Source organism: Gallinula chloropus (genome assembly GCF_964237585.1).
Source record: "Gallinula chloropus genome assembly, chromosome: 2".
Lineage (NCBI taxonomy): Eukaryota > Metazoa > Chordata > Aves > Gruiformes > Rallidae > Gallinula > Gallinula chloropus.
In genome coordinates, this window is record NC_140086.1 from 113,644,529 (window position 1) to 113,672,483 (window position 27,955).

The window sequence follows — 27,955 nt, forward strand, 5'->3', positions numbered from 1 at the left end:
GACTACCTGGATAATGCTGAATAAAGGCAGGCTTGGATCAAACCAGAATGCCCACTTAATGGAGTGAGGCAGCAAGCTTAAAAAAAAAAAGAAGACAAGAGTATTCTTTATGAGGGAGCTGATCAGACTGGAAGCAGAAAGCTCTGTGTCATAGTTCCTGTGAAATTTTGCTATATTTAATAAACATCCACATAAATTACAGTTATATAAACACTTCTTCAAACTGTGGAGTTTTTCCATTACTTACCAGTTGCAATTGCTGATAGTCCAGGAAGAGAGACTCAGATACAGTGACTAACAAAAACGGGGGGATCATAGGTCCCATCCAGATCTCTTTGTTTCCTTCATTCCTGCATTTGTAAAGCTGGGCTGATTTATTAACTTGAGTCTAGCGTTATGAAGGATGTTACGTAACAGCTTTGGGGATAAAAGTGATTTAAAGTTCCAGTAGCCACAGCAGCAAAATGAAATAAAGAAATACGGGCTGCTTTTAAAAACGTGGCCTGAACAAATTATTCTTGCCATCTTGTTGGCTGTTTGATACCCCAGAATGACTGGCTAAAACCCAACAAGAGGTGGTAAGAGTCAATATCAAAAGGACAGCACAATTTAACTGCTTAAGCACTGTTGATTAGTAGACTGGAAATAAACTCTGATAGGGGTTTATTCTTGTTTTGATATTTTTTTTTGCTTACTTGTGTGTTTTCTACAGGTTTCTCTGACTGGAACCTGTTATTTCCCTGAGAAGGCAGGTACTGAGTTATTTACCTCCAGAGCTGCAATGGACTGGAGAGTCTGTACCTAAACCAGAAATGCAGTTGCCCTGAGACCAATTACAAACGCATATATCCCAGGTACCTAAGCCAGCAATGACATGATCCAGGAAGATGGGTCTTTGACTGCTATTTGACATTGCAGACCATAGTTTTTTGGTCTTTCTGAAAGTTTGTGGCACTCCAGCATCTCTTTCCAAGTAAAGATATCCCAACAGGTATGTCAATAAAACAGGCAGTTGGTCAAAATTCTGGATCAGAGTTAAGGTTAAGCATGGAATGAAACGACTACACTTTTGAACCACAAAGAAACATACACCAGACTTGTCAGAAATGAGCAGCTATTTCTTTAAAAGAATTTAAATTTTGAAGTCAGCTATTTTTAAAAGCAAAGTGGCTTACTTTTTTGCTACACTACTTATATTTGACTTAGATGGGAATGCATTAATTGCCTGTAATATGCTTGGAATGTGTGGAAAATAAAATTTTTTCCATGTGAGTCAGCACAGGAAATGAACTGCAAATGAGTAAAATGGTGAGAAGTCTACAGATGGAGTTTTTTTAAAAATACACAATGTTTTTCAAGAGTAGAGTACTGACATCATGTTTTCTTCAAGAGTAAAGTATCAGAGAGATGACTGATGAGACATCACAGACTGAAGATGAGCCAGGCCATTTTACCTCCCCTTATTGGACATTGCCAAAGCTTACCCCATTCTTGGTAAACACAGAAAACAGTAGACAACACAAAGCAAACTCAGAGATGTTCTGACCTGATCTTACCTCACAGTGATGAAAATAAACAAAACAGTGTCTTCTAAATAATGATCTAGTGATACATTCCACGAGGTACTTTGATTTTCAAAATTCTCCCTTGCTGGGGTTATATATTAGAACAGTAATACTACTAGTACAAACAACAAATCAGCAGATTTGTGAGAGGATATTAATGGGTGGATATATTTAGGGAAACATGTAACCCACCACGAAGCTGAAACCTCAGTTCTAAACTAACCAAGGCTTGGAGGTCACAGCAGCAGAACAGTGAGCAGCAGGAAGGAGTCCAGAGTCTGCTCCAGCATAGTATTGATTTAGTCCGAAGTTACATGAATTATTACTGTTGACTTCAGTACGAGAACCGACAACTGTATCGGAGTATTTGATGATGCACAAGAACCCCATTAATGTAAAATGGATCCTCAACACGCTCCTCAGAGCTCTCTTGAATCTGAAATTTTGTCCAGTATTGCATTTGGCGGAAAACTGCCTCTTCAGTATCAAATTTCCTTCTGTTTACTGAGGTAGAACTTTAGCCCCGGTCTAGTACTGTTAGGAGGAAGACTTTGACTCTTGTCTTTAATGCGATCTATGAAGCACAACGTTAATACTGTTCTTTTTTTTTTGTAATCAATCTAATAATCAGAGTGTCTTTTGAGTACATCGTATTGCACTCTGGGATCCACAAAAGGCATTTGAATAAGTCTGCATTATACTGATGCTAGTAAACATCCTCCTCAATGCTGAAACCAGCTACATGCATTTGGCCTTTTTCCTATGACTATACTTCTGTCAAATGAACAAACAGAAACACGTGCTGCATCCCAAAGGCAACATTTGGCTTTTCGTGCCTAACAATCAAGGAGACATAATGCACATATTTTCTGTAGGAAGATACTGTTTCACGTTCCTTTGCTTTAATTTTGCTATGAAAAGAGCAGCCCAAGGAGCCTGCTGTCTCTGCTCCAAGTGTCCTGCTTACTCGGGAGCTACAGACCGATGCTGCCGCGCTATTGAGACTGAAGTGTGTACTGAACAGCTCATCGTGCCGCCCTGTACCAAACAGAGCTGCTTAGTTCATAGATCAGAAAGCCATTTAAGGTGAACCTGGAATCATTCTTGGTGGCAAAATTGAAACCATCTAAAGTCAAGCCGCAATTTTCCTGGACTCTTTCCCCCAGTCTTCAAAACACGTATTTGTCTTTGCCTTTATTCTCATCAATAAGGAATTTAAAGCCATAGAGTTATTACTCTCAAATGTCACCGTCCTTGAAACATGCAAATAGAGAGAACAACTAGGCCTCGTGTTGCAAATGCAAATTCAGAGTCCCTGCACAGAAGTGAAGTTTTTTCAGCCTGCCTTCGCGAGCAGGATTGACATGATTTCCTGAAAAGCTGCCTGTTTTGCTTCACCATCCCCACAACCAACAGCTGCACAACTTCCATGGTTTAATTGAGCTGCAAAGAACTCCCATGCTGCTTAGAATACAATACAGCGAAACCAGGCATGACTGCAGTAAGGATCAAAGAGAGAGGATTACAGGAAGAGAGTAGACATCTGCCTATGAGAATCAGGGCATCTAGACTCTAAGGTATTATAAGGTAAAACTTGTAACATCTTTTCTGCCATACCTCCAAGCAAAGATGAGCTGGAGGAGGTCAGAGCAATTCACCCAACTCAGCCTGCTGCCAGACAAAATAGGTCGCATTAGCTTCTTCAGCAATTATGAAAGGCTTCTTTCTCTAATGAAGTAGCTAAGATACAGAATAGAAAAGGGAAGCCCTCAGAGGATAGAAAAGAACAGAGTAAGTTCAGAAAGCAGGTGGGGTTAAAGCTGATGTTTTGAAATTTGTAGCTAATACTTCAGGACTTTCCTATCCCAGGCAGGACACAGATTGCCCAGCAAAGGAGAAGGGCACGGGTGTTTATGAACTACAGTTACTCCCTGCAGAGTTTTCTGCCAGTAATAATCCATCTTAAGCAGCAGTGTTTTGAAACAGTATTGCTGAGTTGTGCAGATTTGTGATGATACTAATCTCCCTACAACTTCATGAGAAGCAGCCAGAAATGTGGAGGACTTATATCTGCAGTATATATTTGTGAAACTACACTTTGATAGAACGTCCATCCACATTACATGAGGACAAGTTCTGGGCCTGTTTCCACACATAACGTTATTTCAACTAACTGCTTGTCTTCCAGACTTCCTTTCAATCTCTGCACTACGAACTTCCCCAGTATTCATGCTTCACTCCTTCTCCCCTTGACTTGTTCTACCACTTAAAGCAGGAAAAAACCTTACAAGACTAGAAAACAACACCAAAAAAATGCAGCATCAAAGCTCCTCTGTTTCCCTGAATTCAGTAGAGCTGTGGTGCAGAGAAGATGAAATCAAGTGTCATGTTTAATTCTTTAATTTATGGAAGAAGTATTGTCTTGCATCAGATTTAACGTTGTGCAGACAGCTGCCATTACCAAAGAACATGAGTTCCCCACATGGGGTGGAGGTGGGGGGGATGTGAGGGAATGACACTGAGAACCCTTATGTGGAAAAGGAAGTACCATTCTCTGGAAAAGGTTGAACAATCCTATCGGCATCTTGTAAGAAATTACCGTACTGTTACCTGAAAGGCAGTGACTTCCATGCAAGAGCCATGAGTTTCTTACAGTAAGCTAGACAAATTACAGACAATAGTTTGCACTAGAAGACCTGAACTACTTCTACATAAAGCTAAAACAGTGTTTAACTCCTTGTCTTGCTTAAAAGCTTAGAAATTGTCTCACTTTCATACCAATACACTGTTGCTGAATTTATTCCCGCTCTGCTGTGCTGGGACATCAAGTAGCAAGAAGACCAAATCAGATGCACAACAAACTAGCTCGTGATGTGAATTTCTAGGACCAGCATAGCATTCTGAATAGCATCTCCTGCAGTTTCCCACAATGGTGACCATGCATGCTCTGCACCTCCAGCTACCTGACACCACTTCGTTTCTGACCTCTTCTTGCACAGCCCCATAGATAATCTGCAGCGTGAAGGCTGACTGTTCAGGCCTCCATACTGCACTGAAAATTATCTTACAGGCAGAGCTCACTACGGAGACATTCTCTGCACACCAAAGAGAACAATAAATTATCTCTATCCTCTATGTTTGTCTGTCAGTTAGACCCTGGCAGTATCAGAGAGAAGACAGGGTAATCTTTCAAAGGTACAAAGTTTGTGTGAGGTTTTGTGAGTAGCAAGAATCCCAAGGTATCAGGAATCCCAAGAAAGTCTGCAGCGTGAACTCAGCTGCTATTTGTTCTGCTGATGTGGTCTCCCAAAATGTGTGCCCTCGACAACCAACATGCACACAAGCAAGCTCAGAGCCTACCACCCAGCATGTGCTACTGCTTGCCTGGTCATTGCTTAGGAGAGATGTGAGGCAAGTGGAGGAGGTGGGCATGGTCATCACCGTGAAAGGGAACTGGGGGCACTACCAGAGCATGGGGACAGTCGCAAGGAGCAAGAGAGGTAGAATTGCTGTAGCAGACACAGATTTGCAAGGTGCACTTCTGCTGCTTCTAGATTGTGCTTAGTGCTCCGTACAACCTGAATGAGAGGGGAATTCATCTCTAGCTGAAATGTCACCTGTAATTTACAGTAACAGTACATATCTACAAGGCAAGAGATCTGTCAGCAAGTGTAGAACCTGTATCAGCCTGCTGCAGATGTGACATAGGTCCAGATCTTTTCTGCATGAATATTCTCAAGCAGACATTTGGGCTCACATAAGTTATGGAAAGGTTATCCTGCAAATTCTAGTGTGAACGCCCACACAGATTTAAAAAAAAAAAACCCAAACATTTCTTACCAACAATCATGTGGTTGCAGACATCGCAGAAGGTGGGTTTTTTGAAGATGTGCTCCTGGAAGATGTGAGCCTTGTTGTTGTCTGGCAGCTGCTGGGCTCTGGTGGGGGAGGATGCCTGGCTCTCTGAGCTGGGGAGCTGCCCAGTGCTTGTGCTCACCTCGGGCATCAAGTCTACTTGCAGTTTCACATCGCTATTAGTCCTCTGGAAGAAATTGTCTGCGCTTTTACTCCGCAAGCTTTTGGTCTTGAAGGAGAGCGATCGTTTCAGTTTCTGCAGCTGCAACAAATAAACCAGTTACAATTACTGTCTTGTCTTCTTCAACAGCAAGGCAAGGCTCCTGGTTTCGGGGTGTGCTGTTGACAAGCAAACCTGGGAGCCACTGGCAGACCTTGAACCACCTGAACAATAAAACTCACTTTAGAATTTAACCAGTAATCCTAGAGCGAAAAAAATAACAGATCCCACTCAATCGGAATAAAAACTACTCTATATATGCTTTCTGATAGAAAATAAACTTGATAGCCCTAATAAATGCTTCTATTGGTCTTTTCTTTCTGGTATGACAGCAAAGAGGTACTGCAGAAAATATGCATTGGAGAATATATCCTTTGTATTCAAGCATGAGAGAACTTAAGAGTATTATTCATCCTTGTGTGGTCCTCAAGCAGCCTGTAAAGCCATTTCAGGAGCAGCTGTTAATTGGCAGCACAAGGAGTGAATTCCGTAAAAATATTTCTTGAAGTTGGTAGATGAAGACATTATATGCAATTTTAACTGAGAAAGTCTTGTTTTCTTTTGGTTTTTAAAGGAAAGAAGGCTAAGAGGCAGTATCGGTATAATTAACTAGCCGATTGATAATTAATGCATTAATACTAATTAACATACATTCTCACACATTCTTGCATATTTTATTCTGAATTGATTGTCAGACTATTAAGCAAGACAACAAGGCATTATTAATTTATATTTATTAGCTCAAACTCCTTACCTGTAAACTGCCTTGTACCTTATCAGACTTCCTCTCATCTTTCCCCACTCTGAAATGTTTTATAAGGCTGGGAAAGGCGCTAGGCAAGGCACAGAAGCTATCAGGGTATCACCTACATAATTCTGCAGATCTGTCAGCTCCAGCAGCCCACAGGTAGAGCCTAGCTTAAAAGGAAAGCTAGCTCTGCATCCACTTCATGTTTGCTGTCTCTGAAGTGTAATACCTCCGTGTCACCTTTCACTCAGCATTATACCAACCACTACAAAAACCATTTCCATTGCTGATGCAATTCTCTGGGTAAATGTGATGTAACAACTGAAATTTTCCATGCCCCTCAGGCTGTCTGTGGTAACCAGCAGGAATGGTTTATATTACAAACTGTTTATGTTAGAAGGAACGATCATTGGGAATCATAATTCACATGAATATAAAGGGAAGGAGTTCACATACTTTCCCAAAAAAGCATGGCACTGGCCTGTCACACTGACTTAGTGGCCTCAGAGCACTTGGTCTCCTTAGATCATATTCCCAATCTGGACATTTTCTTTATGATGCAGATGAAAACGTTGGAGAGGAGCCTCAAGGCATTCTGGGGGCAAGCCTCTCTTCCACCTTCAGACATGAGCAGCTGGTTTTTGGAGAAAGGAGACGCTCCATCTCTCTTCCCCACATTTCACAGAAACTCGTCAAGTCCAATAAGCAGGCAAAGACCTGCCATTGGCTCCAGATAACAGTGTTTTCTACACAGAAGCAAACCGCTTTCTGCTCCCTGAACTGTTTCTCCACAGGGAGTTTGGGGTTACAGAGGAATCAGATCCAGGGACCCATCCCACATACACCACTCTCACCCATGACTCTACCTGGGTTGGTGGGATGAGCCCTAGGTTCAAAGGAAGGAAATAGTCACTTGTTTGCAAAAAACCTCAGTCTCTGGGGAAATGAATAAATAAGAGCAATTAAGTCATTAAATGCCAACTACTAGGTAAGAGCAGTCTCGTTTCTGAAGTTCTTTCAGCTGAAGCCTAAGTCATGGACTAGCTGAGCCCAAAGCTCACTGTACAACTGCACCCACAAAACACATGATCTTCCTTTTCTGCTTGAATGTTCAGTCACTGGCTGCTGAAATCATTGAGGTTAGTCAGTACTGAAATTACTTCATCTCCCCAGTGACAGGCAGGAAGTCGGCAATAATTCTCCCCTTTGCTCCTGAAATGCTTCTCACTGAAGTCAGACCTAATTAGTGTAGCAAAACACAGAGAATTACAACACCACAAGGTGACTGAAATGGCATTCATTATTGATTTGCCATCCATTTCTACAGTGCCAACTGAAGTTAATTAAATTTCAAAACGCTGCTTCTGCCACAGAAAGACGACTAAGCTGTGCAACACCGTATTTGTTTTATCACAAAACAACTGTCCTGCTAGTTTGAACAATGTATACAGTATATTTTAAGGAGCTCTGTATTTATTATCCTCATCCCATTCTCCAGTGCACAGTCATTTGCTAGTCAAGGGATGTACCAACAGCCTTTCCTCCCCCCAGGCAGAAAAGTCAGCAGTTTTCCAAAGGGCAGTCCAGCATTCCACCCAAACCTAAAGTAAGGATACAAACTGTGTGTACCCTGTGCATTTCCAACCAAAATGCTCAGAGCAGGGCACATATTCAAGAAGGAGTTGACCAAGTTGCTGCCACAGATTTGGCAGGCATCTCTGCACAAACTGATAGTCCTCTCCTGGGTTCCCTGAGCACTGTCCTGCATTAATGTGGTTAAATAACTTTCGGACAAGGTGAACACGCTTGTTGTTTCCCAAATGAGGATTCCGTGCCCATTTGCATTCAGGCTGGAAGATGCTTAGGTGTTTTGCTTGCATTGCAAATGCAAAACACCAGTGAAAGTCTGACACTGTTACATCCCAACTAGGTTATACGTGTACAGAAGCGACTGTGCAAAAACGCAGAACGCAGGAAATGTTTAGTGTTTTGCACAGCTACTTGTACGCTTTGCTCAGTACTGTTAAAAAGCACTTCTCAGATCAGAGTGTTTTCAGCGAGAGTATACAGGGCACTAGAAGATTGGCATCGGGCTTTAAAATTTGATCCAACTTTCCTTTCTCATATTAGGCCCATGAGAGAATTTGAAATAGGGTACTGGTATGTGATTGTTTACTCAGGAAAAGCTGGCTCAAGCGAGGGCAAGGGTTGTTGTACAGATAGTATAAATCGTAAAACCATAAAAGCTTAAGAGATTTTCATGCTGCATTCAAGTGTGCATCACCTCCCTTACTTAAATAAATTATCACCCTCTCCTCATTTCGCAGTTTGCTATGGCCCAAGCCCTGTGCTGTTATTGGAAGATTTCAAATGCATTAAATACAGGCTTGTAATATATGCTTGATTTAATGCACTTGTGATGCCACTGGCTCCTAATAAAGCTGCTGTAGCACTCAGCTGAGGCAGGAATCGGTTCTTTCAACAGAAGGTAAAGCACGCACATTTTACTGTTTGTAATTTCCTTCTGCAGAGTGAATGAGTCCAGAGTTAAATCTTAGGAAGAAATGCTATAAAACTTAGGAAAAATCTGCATCTGAGGTTGTTCTGTCCTCACTGCTTCAACACTTCAGTGAAAAATCATGTACTGGGATTGAAAAAGAACCCCTAAACAAAGGGCAAAAAAAGGATTAAAGAAACATATTTGAGATAAGTCTCTTAAGCCTTTCACATTTTCTTCTCTGAATGGAGAGATACAAATTAGCTTTCATTTAAATAAAATTCCCACAAGCACAGGAGTATTTCCAGACTTGTGATAACATCATGAGACTTCACAACATTGACACTTCAGAAACATAAACCCTTGATATCAAATCCAGCATGTTCCTGCAGTCTAAAAACAGTTTGGGGAAAAAGTTTGTCTCTTGTTAACAGCATTTTATCAGTCACACAGGCTCTCAGTGACTGCACATACTAACTCCGGAGGCAAGGTAGAGATAAGTGCAATAGCTCAACCTCAGAGCTTGATTAACCTTTTTTTCTTCCCTATCTTCCAGCACAATCTCCATCTTCCTCTGAGTTACTGAACATTCAGGCTTCAAGGGATCAGAAAGCTCTGATGAACCACGGCTTATCTGCACCTCCTCTGTTCCTAATTCCCCTATACTACAACTTTTTAGCTGCTATAACCAGAAAACAGAAGACAGCAAAAGGACAGCTATTGCAATTCATTCCTAGTGTTAACTAGCTGCCAGTGCATTTGAAGTGAATGGGAATTGCACCTGCCCTCACTAAGACTTCATTTGACCTGTGCACTGGAAGCACACAAATCTTTTCTACAATTTTGGTGTATGAACTTCCATGGAAAGATATCAGGGACTTGAGGTGTTTCATAATGCCCAGCTTTGCAATTACAACAGATCATCGTCCACCCTGCAAAGAGTAATTTATATCCCAACTGCTCCCTGATACCGAGAAACTCTTTTTCCCTTGCCTCTTCAGCTTGTCTACATTAGCAGTCAGCATGGCTCAGTAGGAGGGGTTCTGGAGACTGAAGCAGGCTGTTGAAGACCCAGCATACACACCATATGAATTTCAGGGCACGGGGTACTCTGAACCAGACCAGTCTGTTCATTCAGTCATTTGTTTCTGCTCTGGGTGTGCACTAAGTGATGCAGCCTGGGCTCTCTGCACCACAAGAAGGACCAAGGAGGGGCGAGCAGCAACAACTGGGAGATTTGCTTTGAAACTGGGCTCCCAAACCAAACTAAAATGCTAAGATATGCCATCACCATTTCTTTAGCACTACTTCATCACATCTTCTCACCATTCAATGCTCAGGGAAAGCCTTGTTCCCTCCGCATAGAATCATTAAGGTTGAAAAAGACTTCCAAGATCATCTAGTCCAACCATCCCCTTACCACCTATACTTACTGAACCATGTCCCTAAATACCTTATCCAACCTTTCCTTGAACACCCAGAGGAATGGTGACTCCACCACCGCCCTGGGCAACCTGTTCCAATGCCTAACCACTCTGCCTGAGAAGAAATTTCTCCTGATCTCTAACCTGAACCTCCCCTGGCACAACTTGCAACCATTCCTTCTTGTCCTATTGCTGCTTATCTGTGAGAAAAGGCTGATCCTTATCTTATCACAACCTCCTTTGAGGTAGCTGTAGACTGCAACAGTCCCAGTTCCCTCAGCCACTCCTAATAAAACTTGTGTTCCAGACTGTTCACCGGCCTCGCCCTTCTCTGGACATGCTTCAGGGCAATGTCTTTCTTCCTGTGATGGGCCCAAAACTGAACATGGTATTTGAGGTGCAGCTTACATACAAATGCTTCATTCCCCTTTCTGAAGCTCCCTCCTTAGTGATCTCAGTGTGAATGATAGTTACTAGGAGGACTTATATCAATTGTATCACGTCACATCAATCACACCAATTATAAGTTATGTTATGTTATCACAGAATCACAAGGTTGGAAAAGACCTTTAAGATCATCAAGTCCAACCACTCCGGTCCTATGCTAAACCATATCCCTAAGTACCTCATCTACCCTTTTTTTAAACACATCCAGGACTGGTGATTCAATCACCTCCCTGAGCAGCCTGTTCCAGGCCCTGACAACTCTTTCAGTGAAAAATTATTTTCTAACATCTAATCTGAGCCTGCCCTGGTGCAGCTAAGTTATGTTGTGTTATGTTATGGTTGTTTTTTTCTTGGGCCATTGGCTTTGGCATTCAGAGCAACCCTCATGGAGTCTGCCCACATCAGCCTAATTTCCAGCATGCTTGGTCTTACTGTTCCCTCCTCAGCCCCTGCTAAACATCCTTGCCAGCAGCAGAGGCTCCTGTACAGCACAGGGCCAACAGAGAGATTATTTTTATACATTTCCACACTTAACTACCTACCAGGAGAGATGAACAAATGAACCAGGCTTATCAACTGTACCTTTCTGACAGACCATATAACTAAGCCCTCGTTTTCAGACATCAGCTTCTGGCTGTATTGCTACTGTGCTAGCAGTAAAAAAAAAAAATAGTAAAAGAAAAAGATACTGATTGCTCTTCTCCCTTTCTTTACACCAGTGTTAACAATATCATTAGATGGATTACAAGTATTAACAGAGCTGGAATGAGCCATCAAGCCAGTTTGATTCCTGCAATTCTTACAAAGTGTAGCTATTTTGTTTGGCTATGCAGATCAAAAATGCTCTGTCAGCAAATTTCACCCTGCTGTGAGATAAACATCCACCATCCATAAGGAACCCTTTCCTCTTTCTTTCAGCTCTCAGAGCAAGTTTCCAAATTATTTGACTCACATTGTTATAAAAGGAATTTAATGTATAGGGCACAGATGATGTCATGTAGATTCCCTAAAGAGCATGTCAGGTACATGGGATATTACCAAAAGGGTCTCATATCAAAAGCTTTTCAAATCAGGTAAATAACAAAAATCTTGATGAATGGCATCTATACTAGTGAGCACAGCCCATTTTCTGGGTGAAGGAGCATTCAATTTGTTGGCAGCACTCAGAACATACTTCAGATATTAACTAGATTTGTGGAAGGGCTGGATGTTACCGGGGTGTAAACCAGGCTGGCAGCATTGCTGGGTTTCAGCTAGCTACCCTGATTAAGAGCAAACAAGGAACCTGCTCAAACAGAAGTGCTTACTTACTGTGAGTGTAAAGGCTAATGATTTTCTTCTTTAAACTGAGGGACACAAAAGTAAGTGATTTTTTAGCCCAGACAAGGGTGGATTTTTTTCTGGATATGATCTGAAATTGCACTGCCTTGGAATTTTAATGAGCAAAAATAAGATTATGATATGCCCAAAGCCAGTATGTAATTTCATAAATAATATGTGTGTTTGCCGGCTGATGTGAGAAGTACTTTTATCTTAAACAAGATAAAAGGTTATTTCAGACACTTAACATGGATTGGTATTGTTTATTGGTAAAGCATCTGTGATAAAATTAGAGCAAAGCTGATTCCTTTTCTAGCTTCTTATTCTAAATAATAAATAGTACAAATAATCTACTATCACAAACTGAATTAGCTAAACTGCCTTCAGTTGTAACTGATTTATAAAGTCTGAGAATCTGGCCGTATCACGTATTTGTGCCTGTCCTAGCCAGCTTTGTTGGAAGCTGTATCCTTTTATTCACTACAGACAAAGAGGGAGTGTTCATTGTTGCAGAATCTGCTACGTATTATATTTGTGTATTTTCCCTGAACAAATTGCGTGGCTGGCATTAGAACAAATGTGTTTGTTACTGTTGTAAAAGAAAAAAAAATATTAAAAAATCCAACTGTCTGCTTGAATACCATATTGGACTAGTCAAAGGGGAGGCATTTTCCATAACACCTAACAATAACAACATTAGTTATTTACTGAGTACCTCCAACTACTCCGGTTGGCTCTCGCTGCTCTGATCGTCACGCTCAGACTCTCCTCCCTGCCCTATTCTGTTTCTGAAACCCACTCACTGATTCTCAAACCTATTTAGAGTATAAACCTTCCTAGGCAGGGCTCACTCTCTGTGATTTTTGTTTCACGCGCAGAGTCCTAACTACAATGAAACGCTCCGATTGGCATGCCAGGGCGTAACAGCAAAAATCCCTGGAAGAGCCTCAGGGTTTGAAAGCATGAAATCTGATGGGATGCTTGGTTGTCACCGGTCCCACAACTGTCACTGTGAATCACACATTCTCAGCCCTCTCCTGATGTACTACATCCTTGGCAGCTGTGCATCTGCATCTCTAATTGGCAGACCTCTAAATTATCAAGAGGTACGGTCTGCACGTGTAGCCAAACAGAGAGTTTGCTTGGCAGACCTGTGCATTGCCCATGAGTCCCTGATATAGCTTAAACCGAGCTGAAAAATTAATCTTGTTTCAACAGTTGCTCCTGCAGTCGGTTTGAAACTACCTTACAGTTTTTAGGTACATCTTCTTATAGTATTGCAAGGAACCAGCATTAACAAATATGAGACATAAGTGAAATAACGTGCTGGAAGTTTTAAGGCCTGAAAATATGAAATAAGTCCCCTTTGTGCTCCAAATTCCTTTATATATTTTCAAAATTCAGTATAAGATGTGACAAGACAAAGCAAGGTGGTCCAAGGAATGATAGACTTGAGGAAAAAAACCCTATTAACCATAAAAGTTGCCATCAAATCTCAGGGAAATCTTTTTTTTTGGTCTCTATTACATTTAGAACTGTCTACTTAGTCTAAAGGCACAAAAAGTGTAAGCTGGTTTAGACATTCTGCAATTGTTACTTATTCTGAGCTCATATTACCTTCCCTGCCAAATATATTATCATATTAACTTCAAAAGACTCACAGTCATTTAAACAGTTTAAAACAGCTTGCAAAAAGGAGGAAACATATGCAAAATAAACGTAATGATACTTGTGTGCATGTCAAATCCACAAAATGTTAAAGCTTTTTTTATCAAAAACTAAGTAAAATCCACCTCCTCTGACATATTTAATGAATTTGTTTATTTAGCCAAAACTCTCAAATTTTATATTTAACAGCATGTTTGCTGTTGTATTTTGAAACAGCCCTATTTTGGTGTATTTGTTTCCTTTTGATCAAGCCATATTAAAAAAGAATAATCTAGAAAGAAAAAAAAGTGTGAACTCTACCTTGTGCTCGAATTTCTTTGTATATCATCAAAATTCAGCATGATACCTTTTTTTTCCTCCTCAGAGTTCTAGTCTTTATTAGCCTTTCTTCAAGTCTCCGAACAGGTTTGATTTGAGTTAATTTTGGGGAAACTGGTTGTAATGTCACTCTACCGTGACTTGTGTTCAGCCTGGTTCTAGCAGAGAAGCAGCGAGTATTTCTCAAATTTATGGTGCTTCAAGTTAACAACTCACAAATTCTTTCAGCTTTACTGTAGCTTTCCAAAGTTTATCATCTGATTCATGAAGATCAGATTATCTGTCCCAAAGTAAGATCTGCTGAGTTCATTGTGTTGAGATCAATGATCGTCAGTTCCTCTTCCTTTTGTGAACATGTGCATCAATCAAAACATGCTACAAATCGAACTAAGTGACACTTCAGCCATTACCAAACCCTGTTGCTTGTTTTAAATCGGGGTGGGAAAATGTTTTTCCCCCTTTGATCTCCTTTCCTGTCTTACCTAGCAAAAGAGCTGCTCCTCTCAGGCGCAGAGGGAAAGACTACAGATCCCATATTTATATCCAGGATTATATTCTCCCTGCTGCTAAACAGCTGTTCCAGCATGGGTGGCACCCACTATAGAAGATCTTTTATAATTCGGGTTATGAAAGATATCTGGTGGAATTAACCAGCTGCAAACCTCTATGTTACTCCTGTCTCTCTTTCATGGTCTGGCAATTGAATTGTCTCGGTGCTTTCCTCCTGAAACCAACAGGAAAGCTCATGAAGAAAACAAGAGGTGGTTAGGAATAGTCCTTCTGTTTTTCTTTTTTCTTTTTTAGTTCTCCTGTACTCTCAGTTTCAAGACAGGTACGTGTTTACAACATCTTGTTTTGTACTTTGGGTTTCTCCTCAGGCATCTGGTTGCTAAGCAGCCGGTCATCTCCATACTTCGTCCCCATTAGGATGAGGCACAACGTGGTTATCTCTCACCTCTTGACATAGAAGGAATTTGGGCTGTTATCTCTGAAGTCCCTTATGAGAATCCCACATTTCGCTGCCCTGTTTGGGTATCTCTTTTCCATTTCAGCTTCTAAATGGAACAGTGATTTCCCTTTGGTAACTCCTGATTTAGTAATTTACTAATCTTTGCTGCAGTGGAAGCGGCACAATGAAATTTGGAGATTAAAAGGCTGGATTTCAGAGCAATGTAAATCTAGACAGCCCTGCTGAGGTAAAGGAAGCTGCACTGGTATCTACCTGCTGAGACTCTTCAATAATAATAATAATAATAATAAGCCCCAAGTTTCGCTTCTTTTCCTTCTCATGAATAATCTGCAGTGAATGTGATTGCAAATCTAAGATTAATCATCCTTGATTGTATCTCTTGTCTGTCCATCTATGAAGTGTGCATCATTATTTTCCACTACTGATCTTATGAAAAATTAAAGCTTAATATGATCCCATTGGACCTTAAAAAAAACTAAGCAGTGTTCTGCTAAAAAGTGCTGGTCCACCTATAGTAATAGCGTCCTCTAGTTTATTTTACCCATTTGTTTTCCTTTTTTTATCTTTTCTTATTTTTCTTTAGTTTTGTTTTGTTTTTTCTTAACAGAGATGGTTTATACTACTTTAAATGGTAGTATGTCTCTTGAAGCAAATATGGAAATACATCTGGCAGGGCGGTTGATACTAACCCAGGGCAAATTAACATCAGCACCAGATTCCACATACCGTATAATCACATTTGTACTGTTTTAAAACAAAAAGGAAGACTGAGATCTACGGGGAGTCATTATAGATAATGTTCTGTCAGTGTTTCCACTCCTACTTCTGGGGTTCAAAACTTAAGCTGTTAAAATTGCTTCACAATGAAAACATGTAAGTGCTCAGCTCTACAACAAAGTTATTGTCACTGGGCCAAATCCTAAGGTCTTTGCTTACTGCTAACTCCCGCTGACTTCAACGATCATATTTCCTGAGTAAAGGCTTGGGGTTTGGCTGGGTTGTGAGGTTTTTTGTTTTGAAATGAAGTGTTGGGTTTTTTTACTGTTTTACACTGTGCATTAAAAATAAAGGCTTCCTGCATGCAGCATGAAAAAACACTGGCCATGTTTGGCATCCCGTTACCTGGCTGATTATTTATTCAACCCTTCTCAATTCCCTCCTCTTTTTTTTAAAACACCTCTGTCAATCTCTGCTCCTTCACAACTAAATACAGATAGCTCCAGGGTCACACCTATGCTTCTTGCTGTTTTTTCTAGACACTTGTTTCAAATTCATACTTGGTGTGAATTAACTCTATGCAAACTTCCTGTATAGCTTTAACTCTGAGATGATGTTACCTCATTTTCTGATCAAAGAAAGAGTCAGAATTTGGGTGCTATAAGGCCTATTGGCTTAAAAAGAAGCCCCCAAACGTAGATGTTTTGGTTGATTTGATTCCACAGGTTTCTGCACTTTCTTATTCGCTCCCTGTTCACGAACAGATTCAGATCCAAATTTTAATATTTGCTTCCATCTTTCTATTTCAAACTATTGTCAGTGGAAGATGGGGTAGGGCATGACTAATGGGGTAGGAACTTTTTACCCCTCCCAAAGACTGACACTGTCCCATCCTCTGAATACCATTGCCAGCCACTCTGGAGGGCAGGGTGTGTGGCCACCTTGGCACTGCCTCTTCTGACACCACAAGTCCAACAGGACCCATACGGTCCTGGTGCAGAGACATGCTGTGGCCCTGGCACCACTCTGACTTGAAGTCCTGGATCTGGGGGAAGAGCTGAAAGCACAAGTTGAGCAAAGGCAGTTAATTCCTCTGGACTTCTCCGTGTTTCACCTGGATACCTACTGACTTTCCTTACAGTTCTGAAGTCATACAGCACCTACCAGATACATAACAAATGCTGTGCCAATTAAATGTTTGTCCTGCCTCAATAACATCATTTTGCACCGTTACAGTCCACCATGGCTGTTTCCAGATCCAGTCCAGATACAGCACTTTTTTTTTTTTAAAGCTCTTCTCAGTACAGCATTTATCCCTTTCAACACATCTACTCTTGTTGTTTTCTAATTTTCAAAAAGCACTTCCAAATAAGTTTGGGGAAAATTGTGCCTCTAGTACCAGTTTCCAAGGAACCTGTTACTAGTACAGAAAGTTTCCATCTCAGTCTGCCTTTTGTATTCTTGTTATTGCGCATTAGTCATGCCCAGCAAAAAATGCATTCAGTGTCCTAAAAAAAGGAATATGCCGACTCTCAACATGAAGAATCTATTTAACTTGATGATGACATTGCCATACATATGACACAGTTACTCAGCAATTCACGGAGATGTTTGAAAGCCTAAACACTGCTTCAAGAAACCGACAATGTAAATACACATATTTACAGATGTTAATTGGCAAGCCTTGTTATGTATGAGATTTATCATACATCTCTGACTTCTTTTGCCTCAGGCTAATCAATTTCTTTAATTTTCCTAAACCTCCAAGCTGCTGAACATCTTCAGCCAGCTATTGTTTCAAGATCAACCCTGCAAAACAAAAACATTTTATTTTTATCCTCAGCAGCTGCACAACTTTCCTCCTCAAATTACCTCTATCAAAGTTTCAAGATTAAAATGACTGTCTGAAGTGCAAAAATATGTTTTTATACTGATCTGGCTATCTTCATGTAAAAAGATAGTTACATACAGAATACCACAAATGGAAAAGTAGAGAACTTCACACTGTAACCCTTTCTGAAGATCTACCTTTTTTTCCTGAATGTTAAAAGAGATTATTTTTTAAGTCTGTTAAATTGTTGCTAATGAAAGCCTACACACAAACATCTAATCAACAAAAAACCCAAAGCAAACCCAACCTTGTAACACCATCATAAGATTGTGCTCAGCTAAAGAATGAAGAACATCCAAACTTCCTATTTGTGGTGTTCAAAGAGAAAAGAGGTGTTGGTATTGATATCAAATACCAAAAGATTTAACAAGAGTTACTTATTCAATTGGAAAGGACTCTGAACCAGTAAAACTGTGAAGCCTTGTCTGACAAACAGTATCAGTGCCTTCATGGGGAAGGGTGTACTGCACTGGGCTGCATGAGGGATTCAGGCAGGCAGAAGATCCCAGGAGTAGGAGAAGGAAGAGGAATGGAAAGTCAAGTTAGGACAGAGAGAGTTTTAAAGAATATGAATCCTCTGTAAGAGGGGGAACTTCCATGAAGTGCTTCTCTTTGTTTTGTCTATTCTACTGTCAGAGGAGGTACAATTCTTCGTATCAGCAGCATAGTACTGACTTAAAAGGAGTGTGACCTTTCACAGAGATATCAGAGCGACTGACCATTGCTGAGCTGAAGACCAAACACAGTACTAACTTCTGAGATATATATCCATTATCTCCTGTCTTCTTCCTTTTTTGTAACATTCAGTAGTGGCTACAGCTGTACTGGAGGGAAGATAATTTATGGAAAGGAGATTTTTTTTTTTCCTGGAATTCAGCAGCTGGTAATAAAGAACAAATGACATTACTTCTATTGCTACTTCAAGAATATTGTACTTACTGCAGTGTGTTTCCTGTAGTGACATTAAAAAATAGGTTAGCTTTCCCATCTTGTTTGAAAAAAGATTTGACTTTTCTTGACCAGACTGAGAGACTACTTCTTACAGCCAGCATCTAATCATAGCAGAGTTTTTCCTTAGAGGCAAATCACACTGTTAAGGTTTTTGTTTTAGGACCTGGCTGTCATTTTTCGAACCTTTGTAAAATGGTTTTAATTCATCTACATTCTAGCAGGATTCAAGTAGGTCTATTACAGCTGCTGGGATTCATTTTAGCTTTGATAATCTCTAAGGAATCATTCCTCCAAAGCATTTATCTTGGATAGCGGGCAAGAACTGCTAAAAAAGCCAGTGCTATTGAAGTGCAGAACTGCATCCCAGGGAAGTCTGTGGGAACCTAGGCTGCTGGGGAGGCAGAAGAAAAAAGCTTACCACTGGCAGTGCAGTTGGAAAGGGTTCTCCTGAGTTGTGCTGGTCTTCAACCACCTACTCAGAAAGAAAGAGACTAAGACAGGAGAGACTAAGAGGAAGACATCTTTTCTTTTGTATAAGGAACGTTTTCTATTACCTCATGGCCTTAGGCTTTAAATTCATGGATAGTTTCCTGCATGTAAAGAAAATGTGAGGTTATATCAAGAGATAAATGGGCATCTACGTGCAAGGAACAGCCCATGTAACACCAGACAATGTAAGGAAACTAAAATGCAGCTTCAGGCATGTCTTTGTAAATACAGTAAACATGGCTTGGGCCTAGGCAAAAGTGCAAACTGTAGGGCTTGCTTTTTTCCAAGTGTACTTATGGCATGAGTGCCAGCATCCACACAGTGTTTATAAAAGCTCCCTCCCCCCAACAGAAGAACCAGCATCTATTTTCCTAACAGGAGTCTTTCAACTTGGCTAAGCTTGGAAACCTGGACTTTTTTTCCTGTGAAGACAGACCTTGCATTGTCTCATTCTATCAGAGCGCCCAGTGCTGGATTAAAGCATTTGGGGGAGAATAGGAACAGAGACGAAAGAAAGAGAACAATATTGAAAGGCAGTGAGTGTGTGAGCTAGCAAAAGAAGTTAACTGTTCGTCTGCTTCTTTAACAGCCAGGAGGATGAAGTCCATTTGTCATCGCGACTAACTACAGCAGATAGATCTAACTGCTGTGAACCTGCCAAAGGCTCCTGTGTGCACATACTTCATGAAACTGGTGCATGATTCATCTTGTGTCTACAGTGTAATAGCAGCACTTCACATTTTGAAGCCTGGATAGGCTCACATTTTTCTCTCTTTTTGTCATAGGTGCATAACTTTCCATTATAGGCCTGGCTGGAAAACAGCAGTTCCGCTTAGCAAAAGATTTTCAAAGTTTGAATGATTTTGTTCCATGTTGACATAAAAAAAACCCCACAACTGCAGCCTTTCAAAATGCCTTTGAGAGCGCTGTGGGCAGAAGAGGGGGAAGTCAGACAGACTAACCTGCCAAGAGATCAGAGAACTGACCAGTTTTTGTAGGCAAGGTTCAAGACCTTGCTCTGACAGATTCACAGTGGATTTCACCCTACTTAAATTCAAGCTTTTAACTCAGCTGTAGCTGCCTACTATGGTCAATTTAAAAAGATTTCCCCTCAGAGAGGCTAATTTAGAGCGTATAAAGCACGCTTTTTCTCTAAGTCACCTTTGATAAAATAATTTCAGTCTGTGTTCCATTTATAACATTGGGAGACTGAACTACTAACTTGACTGCCTAAAGTTGGCCACTAATTACAGTTGAGGCTGTATGATTTATGCTAGGATGCATTATTCTCCTCTCTTGACTGGAAATTTCACCTACAACCAGGAAAAGCTTCCTGACAGAAGTTTACACAATCAAGAAAACTGAAAATTTCCTCAAAACCTGAGGTTTTGACTTTGAAAAACAAAATTCACTTCATAAGCACACGTTTCACTGGGATGTTCAATACCACAAATGCCTGTCTGACCATTCCAAGCCACCTTATGCTTATTTGTAAATAATTTCTTAATTAGATCATTTGAATTAAAAGAGGATGTGTGAAAGTGAGAAATGAGCTACACGCAGTTATAAATGACATAAATAAGTACACTAAAAGGTACACCAAGAACTGTATATGCAGGATCCTTGAGCTGATTGATACTGATAACATGCGATGCATTTTAAAATGGACTTGAACATCTCAACAACTGGATCCTCAATTTAACTGCACAGAAGGTCAGTAGCACTCTGTCAAGTTTACCATGTTAAATCTTGCCTGGTGTATTTTGTTTCCTCGTGAGGACAAAGATGGACAGTCCAGGGCCATTTCGCACCCTGTGTATGCACAAAGGCAAGTAAAGCTCTGTCAAGGTTTTCAGTGCCTCAGTTCAATCCTAAGGCATTTTGGTTTTAAGAATCACTACCACAGCTCTTAAACTGGTAGGGAAAAAGTGGGCAAATCAATAACAAATAGTACCCCTATATACGTGATATTTGAGGAGGTGACTTGTAAGCATCATGCCAGAAATCTGACTCTTGACCAACAAAAACTGATGCCTCCCTTCACTGTACATGAGCAATTTTTGTTGAAGCCAAATGAAGTCAAATATTTGGGAAATGGAGATACAAGTCTGTCTCTAAGATCGCATTTGACAGTATTTGCTATAACAACCTGTCAGGTTGATTTTGCTCTCTCACCTGAACCATGCTTCTGTAGCGTACATTTCTTTGTCTTACTCTGATCAATAAGCTAAGCAAAAGACATAACATTCTAAATGCTGATTTTAATAGCTTTGTGAACACCAGTTTATAGTATTTTGCTCCTTTCTGAATTAAACCTAATCATAAGTTACTATAGGTCAGCAGCATTTTGCTTTTCTGTTTAGAACACTAGACTGCTAAAGTGATATTTATTAATAAAGCAGAGCATGTGTGGCATTTTAATAAAGCTTTTAAATGGCACTCAAAAACGGAGTATATTATGTCTACAGAAAAGAAAAGCATTCAAGTTGTTACTGTTACTCGCTTAAAGGGCTCTGTCTGCAATTCAGTATTGAACTTGCAGCCTCCTGCGGCTAGGAAACACCTCTCACAATTATTCATGCTATGGTATTTTTAAGTTTCACCACTGCAGCCTCTAAACTGTAACTCTTCCATTTGATGCTGCTTAGCAAACTACTCTCATTAGTTATAAACAGGTCATCTAAGAAACAGGGACCCGTTAACGTGAAAGGTTCTTTGAGTGCATGGCACATTCATGTGAGACTACAGACATGAGACTCAATTTTTAAAAAATAAATATGATGTGCAAGCCATTTGTCATATTTAATGACTGATGCCAGAGACATAAGTAGTCTGCTTTTCAGACATCCATTAAAAATATGTTTTGCATGGTTCCTGAGTTGAATTCTCTGACAAGAAGCATACATGGTGTCAGTTGGTCTACTGAACCAAGGAAGTTTCCTTGAGCAGAGGCATATGTCAAAGGAAAACAAGGTCAAGTTATTTCAGTCACTCACACATAGATTTTTCTCATTTTCACAGCTGGTCCTTTTTGCTAATGAACACGAAAAGTTTGCTTATGCTTCAGCTAGAATATAGACATTGACCTGCCTGGAAAAGGCAGTGCTCATTTAAGGTTGAATAACCATTTGCCTATGTTAAGGGAAGCTGTACAGGACTGGATACTGTGTTAACAATATTCAACACATGCCCACACCTGAAAGATTAGTCCTCTGACAAACACGAGCACAAATTTATCAAATATACAGTCTTCTACCTATCAACAATATACAGCAATGACTCATATAGGCAATAGGAGGAATGCTTGTCATCCAAGGAATTAGAGTTTTCTATCAGGTGGTTATGATTTACTTCCACTTAAATTAAATAAAGTGTAAGGGAAAAATGAACCTTTAAGCCATGTTTTAGATATCATGAGGATAGCCTTTGATGTGCTACATTCCCCTTGAATAAATTCCAAGCCTTCGGCACTCTCAGCTCCCTAAGGATATATTCTAGACCACATCATGCTTTGGAGTCTGACACAGAATGACCCAAACTAGTGTCTGTCTGAAGGTACGAAGGTCTGGAAAGCAGTGCAGTTCTGTAAGCAGGTTGCTGCATCTACTAATAAGTGATGGCTCTCAGCAAGCATTAAGTACTAATGAATCCAGATAACCAACAGGTTGTGGAACAGCCTTGACCTTTGCTAGCCTCAAGGTATCAGGCTAGAGACATGCTTCATTGATAAAGATGACTGATCAGAAATGGTCAGATACTTGGATATGCTTGGATGCGCAAGACATAGGATTTCTTCAAAGCAAATCTGTTCATGCTACTTGGAATATGAAACAAATATAAATAAAGATGGGTGAATGTGTGCTTCTGGCAAACTGCATGAAAATACTTATCTCAGAAAGGAAACTAGGAATAAGCAAAGAGTCCACAAAGAATGGTGGGGAGGGGAACAACAGAAAGAAAGAGAGAAAAAAAAATAGCATGCAAATAAAACAGGAGCTTTCAAGCAGAGCTTCTTAGGTCTGCTTATGTTGATTGTCAAGAAAAGCTGAGTGAGTCCTTGCAAAATGTATTTAAGGAAATACAAGTGGACTGACTAAGACTCTGTGTGTGTGTGAGGTTGTGGGCAGAAGAAACTGGCTGTGGTACAGTAAGGATGGAATAAAAGGCTGGATCAGAACTTCAACAAACACTTCATCTTGCTTTCTTCCCAGAACAATGATCCTGGGGCAAAAATAACAGGAGTAATAGAAAAGGGGTTGCAGAAATGGATGGTATGACGTTAAAAAAGCAGTTCAATGTGTCTGCTGAGGTGAAAGGGAGAAAAAGAAACCAGCTGATCTTCATTTCAAAACTTTACTTTGGCAACCTCCTCCTAGACCAGTTTTTTGGATAAGATTTTGGATAATTTTCTAGACAAAGGAAACATTTTACGTTGAAGAGAGATTCTATTTGAATTTCATTAAAAGTATTGAGTATGCTACCAAAAGGGAATCTATTAGCCGAGATTAGAAAGAAGGGAAGTAGTGAAGTTTTAAGGAAAGTTCAATGTGAGATAGTTACTGTTGAAAGAAGTACTAGGCTGAAGGATAGTGATTTGTGGACTTCTTCAAAGAACAGCACTGGCCTAGTCTTAAAGTCAATCTTACTCTCTATTTTTATTACTGAATTTGATGCAAAGCTTAGGTATGTCATAAGGCCATTTACCTCTGGCATGAGTTTGGAAGCACTGTCAAAAACAGGGATGCCTGGGGCTTGAAGGATGAAGTCAAGGAAATGTGATGAAGTTCAGCTGTGGAAATGCAAGTTTGGGCATCTGAGATCTCACCTAAACCACTCATAGAGAACAAACAAATGTATCTTAGATCTCCTGGAAATTACAGAGGAATGGAATGGTGACCTCTGGTTGCCCAAGGGTGTCATTAGCAGACACAAACTTCAGAATCATAGTTTCTGGGAAAGTTAGTGAAGCATTAGTGACACTGTACAAGATCTGATGTGGAATACCATGCATAAATTCACTCACCCTTTTTCAAGAAAGATTATTCAAAACTGAAACAGGTGCATGGATCTGCTACTAGATTTAAATTAAATGGACAGTTTCTTATGTCAGTCTAGCTTGCTTATAATAAAAAATAAAATCCTGGAAAGAAATACAAAAATCTATTGTTACATGATGGAAACCTGCACCAAGAATACAAGAGATGTTTAAGCTAAAGAAACCTTATCAGAATTACAATGCCACACAAGGTGGCCAGAAATAAACTTAGATGGGAATTAAAAGGTGACAAGGGGCAGAGGGCATCCCTTAGCCATTTATAGCATCCAGGTGTTGGGAGAGCCTTTTCAAAGTAGTGGTAAAACCTGAATTCAACAGGATTAGTTTATGAAAAAGAATACAGCATAACAGACTGAGATAGCAGGACTAGACTCTCTTCCAGCTTTCAAAATAACTTGTTTTGTTTCAGTGAAAATTTGCACTTTTTAGGAAATCCACTTTTTTTTTGCCACACCAGATTTCAGTCAAGTCATCTTCAGTTTTTGATAGGTAAGAGACATTTTCATTATTTCACAACGTCTAAAGTATGGATAGAAGGGAATGAACTGATCAAATTTCTATTTTGCCTTAGATACCTCAATGTGCCTAGAAACTGATCTGACACATATATCAAAGCGAAAACAATACCAGAGTGTTTTAATCAGAAAAAGAGTAAAAAGGGAGAAAAGTCAAAATAAATGTAAATACAAGAACAAGTCTGCTCAAGAAATTATTGATGGGGTAGAGCATTGCTTTCCTGCTCTTAACGAAATCTTCCTGTACATAATTTGTTCTAACACTTCATCAAAACACAGAAAAATACTTAAGCTCATTTATTTCACTTAGTCTTAGATTTGTGATAGATACTCACCGTTTTACACAGAGGCATGGAGGTGAGATTAAGGAGAAACCTTTCCTTTCTCTTTCACAGGATTTTTTTAAGCTGTTTGGTATTCCTTTGAAGACTACAGCAGTAGCGTACATACTGGTTATTTATAAGTGGTGTGGAGGGTGAAACACTAACTGTACACCACACTCCCTGCCCTTTTAAAATATTAATTGATGAGTTAGCAACTATGGAGCCTCATAAAGTATTAACTCTTTAAGTGGCGAAGATCTCTGCTTAACAGCATAGCACAAATCCTACATGATTTAAATCCCATGCAATCCTATTAAAATCCAAAGAGTTTCAAGCTGTTTGTGTTTAGTTCAGCATCTAATAGCAACACCTGGTTTTGAAACCTCATGTAAGGAATATTACTCTATTGGATCAGCAGGACATGGGAAGGTAAATTCAACCTTGCTGGCTGATATAGCGATATACATCTCAAGCTTCAACGCTGTAGTCCTTTTCTGGGCTTGCTATTTTTCATCAACTTTCATTTTGTGTACTACACATCACTTCACCATTTGAACAGTTGTGCTGCATCTCCTGAACTGCCACACCTAAATTTGAAGATAATGGCCTGCATTTCTCTGAACACTGGTCACTGAATGGCTGGTGTATGAACGTGTCAGATTGAGACAGATTAGTTTATTCTGTCAAATACAATGTTGGGGCAATGAATTTGTGGTTCAGAGGAAAATTTTTAAATTATCACACCAAAGATCCCAATTATAGCTGGACTTCATAGAAATAGGTGAAGCTGTGAAAGAGAAGATTTGGTCTTCACAACTATCCACTGATACCTACAAATAAGTAGCGTTTACATGATGGACTGCTTGCAATGGCAGGGGCAGGGCTTGATTCACCTTCTAGGGTGTAAGAGAGCACCTGACAGACCTTCAGCAGTGCTGACCTACCCTGCTGGAACTAGCTCAAACACAGATGCTCAGGACCCCCTAAAACTTAAGAATTGTAAGGGAATTTCCTGAGATCTATTCTGTTGTCTATGAGCACTTCCAGCCATTATTCACAATACAGTAATAATGACTTGACTCACACCTAAAGAAAACAGCAGATGGGCTCTTTCCTCTTCATATAGAAATGTCAGTTAAACATAAGAAGGATAAAGCTAACAGAGTTATGTGCCAACTACGCAAAACACAAAGAAATACTGTCTGGCATAGGAATCTTTTCCTTAGACTCATATGCCTTCAAAACTTAGGTTTCTTTACTAATTTCCAAGGTAACTTTACATAAGAGGCATCAGAAACATGATCTCTGATTGCTGCCACTAGATTTCTGCTTATATTGCTAACTTAGTGATTGTGTAAGTGCGCAGTGTGTCTTTAATCGCTACCACCAGCAGGAAATTTTCCCTTAGGATTCATTAGCTAATAACTTCCTCTGTCTCCGAGTTGTAAATCTACAAGTGTCTTTGGCAAACTGGTAATTTGCCTTCTTGGAAGACAGATGTGAAGGACCCAAACAGGTGGGAACCATAACTGCAAACATATGAATGTAATAAAATCAGTAATTACGTGTATTTGTATGGTACCCTCATAAAGTTATCCTCCTAGTAAACTTTAAGTATCCACTCAAGTCATACTTAGGTGTGAAGTAAATGTTTTCAAGAGCTATTAAGCTGATTTAATAAATTAATTATTAATTTTGCAACATTATTAACCATTAAAGCTGTAGGGGTTTTAACACAACAGCAGTATATATGCTGCTACTGAATGGCTCAGTTACAGCATGTTTGCTACGATTTGGACATCTATTTGAAGTTACAAGTTACTGGAGATACTACGTGTAAAGTTCTTGAGGACACACAATCCAAAAGACACAGTCACTTTATACAGCAATATATATACTGTGCCAAAAGACAAATGTGTACTTACTACATGTAAATGGTTTTGTGTGTAGGGCCCGGGAAAAGTGGTATATTTGAATTTCCTCATTCTGAGCAGTCGCACAGAAGTCCAAGCATTAAGGTGCTCATGATGAGGTGGGCGTGTATGAGAGTCTAGTCTTTCAGCATCAAAGTGTGTCTGCCTGTAAATATGCACACAATCCATAGGGAAAAGTAGTGGGAAGCTTTAGCGCTTTATTGAAGAGTGAACTGCTTTGCTGTTAACAGGGACTTTTGACTTAACACTAGAGTCATTCTTCCAAATTTCAACTACTTGGTAGCAGCCTGAAGTTCTGCCTCTGAAACTCGCGCTCCTCCGCGTCACCTTCTGAGTACAGTCTAGAGTGTGCTGAGTAAAACTCTTTTTCTGGACTTAGGTACTACAAGGGGCTATGTGCCATAGTTGTCTATGATTACACAGGACTAGAAGCAAGCTTGCTACGTTATTTCTACATCAATTTTTCAAAAATGTTGGGGTTTCTTTTTCTGCTGAAATGTTTTCAAATGCATTTTGAAGGTTGCAATTATCCATGTTGTTTCTGTTCCTATATTTGGAGTCATAATAGTGTTTTGCCACAGAAACAAGTCATTGTGGAGTAATTAGATACTGCACAAATTGTTCTGCGGTAACTGCAGCAGATATGAACTTGTTAACCTACGCAACAAAGACTACCTGAAAAAAGTGGAGCCCTCTGTGAAAGACGGGATAGCTCCCTCAGCATTGGACACCATGGGATAAAAGCATGCACACAGGCCCTTGGCACACACTGACTTACACCTTTGTCAAAGTCTTTAGCTTCTGAAATACACTGAATCTCTTGGAAAAGAAACAATAAACAAGCACAAAGAACATCTTTATGAAATCACTGCGATTTTTTCCCATCTTGCTATTTACTAAGACCCAAAAAAAGAAAGCTTCTCTCATTACCCCAGTGATCAGAAGGCTCTTTTGACTCTATCTAATGAAATGACAATACATCAAGCCTTCTGAATGTATTTGCAACTCTAAAATGTAAACAGGCAGATTACAGATTTACTAAAAATA

At 39.9% G+C, this 27,955-nt stretch overlaps 1 protein-coding gene across 2 annotated transcripts in view; it reads right to left on the minus strand.

The window, feature by feature from the left end:
• The window catches only part of STAC (SH3 and cysteine rich domain), a gene marked incomplete at both ends in the record, with an annotated part of 71,688 nt that overhangs the window by 41,701 nt on the left and 2,032 nt on the right, over positions 1 to 27,955 (minus strand). For both annotated transcript variants that reach the window (XM_084280205.1, XM_084280204.1), the window contains one exon: positions 5,406 to 5,682. In XM_084280205.1, the coding sequence (XP_084136331.1) occupies positions 5,406 to 5,682 (277 nt within the window). The remainder of the gene's footprint in view (positions 1 to 5,405; positions 5,683 to 27,955) is intronic.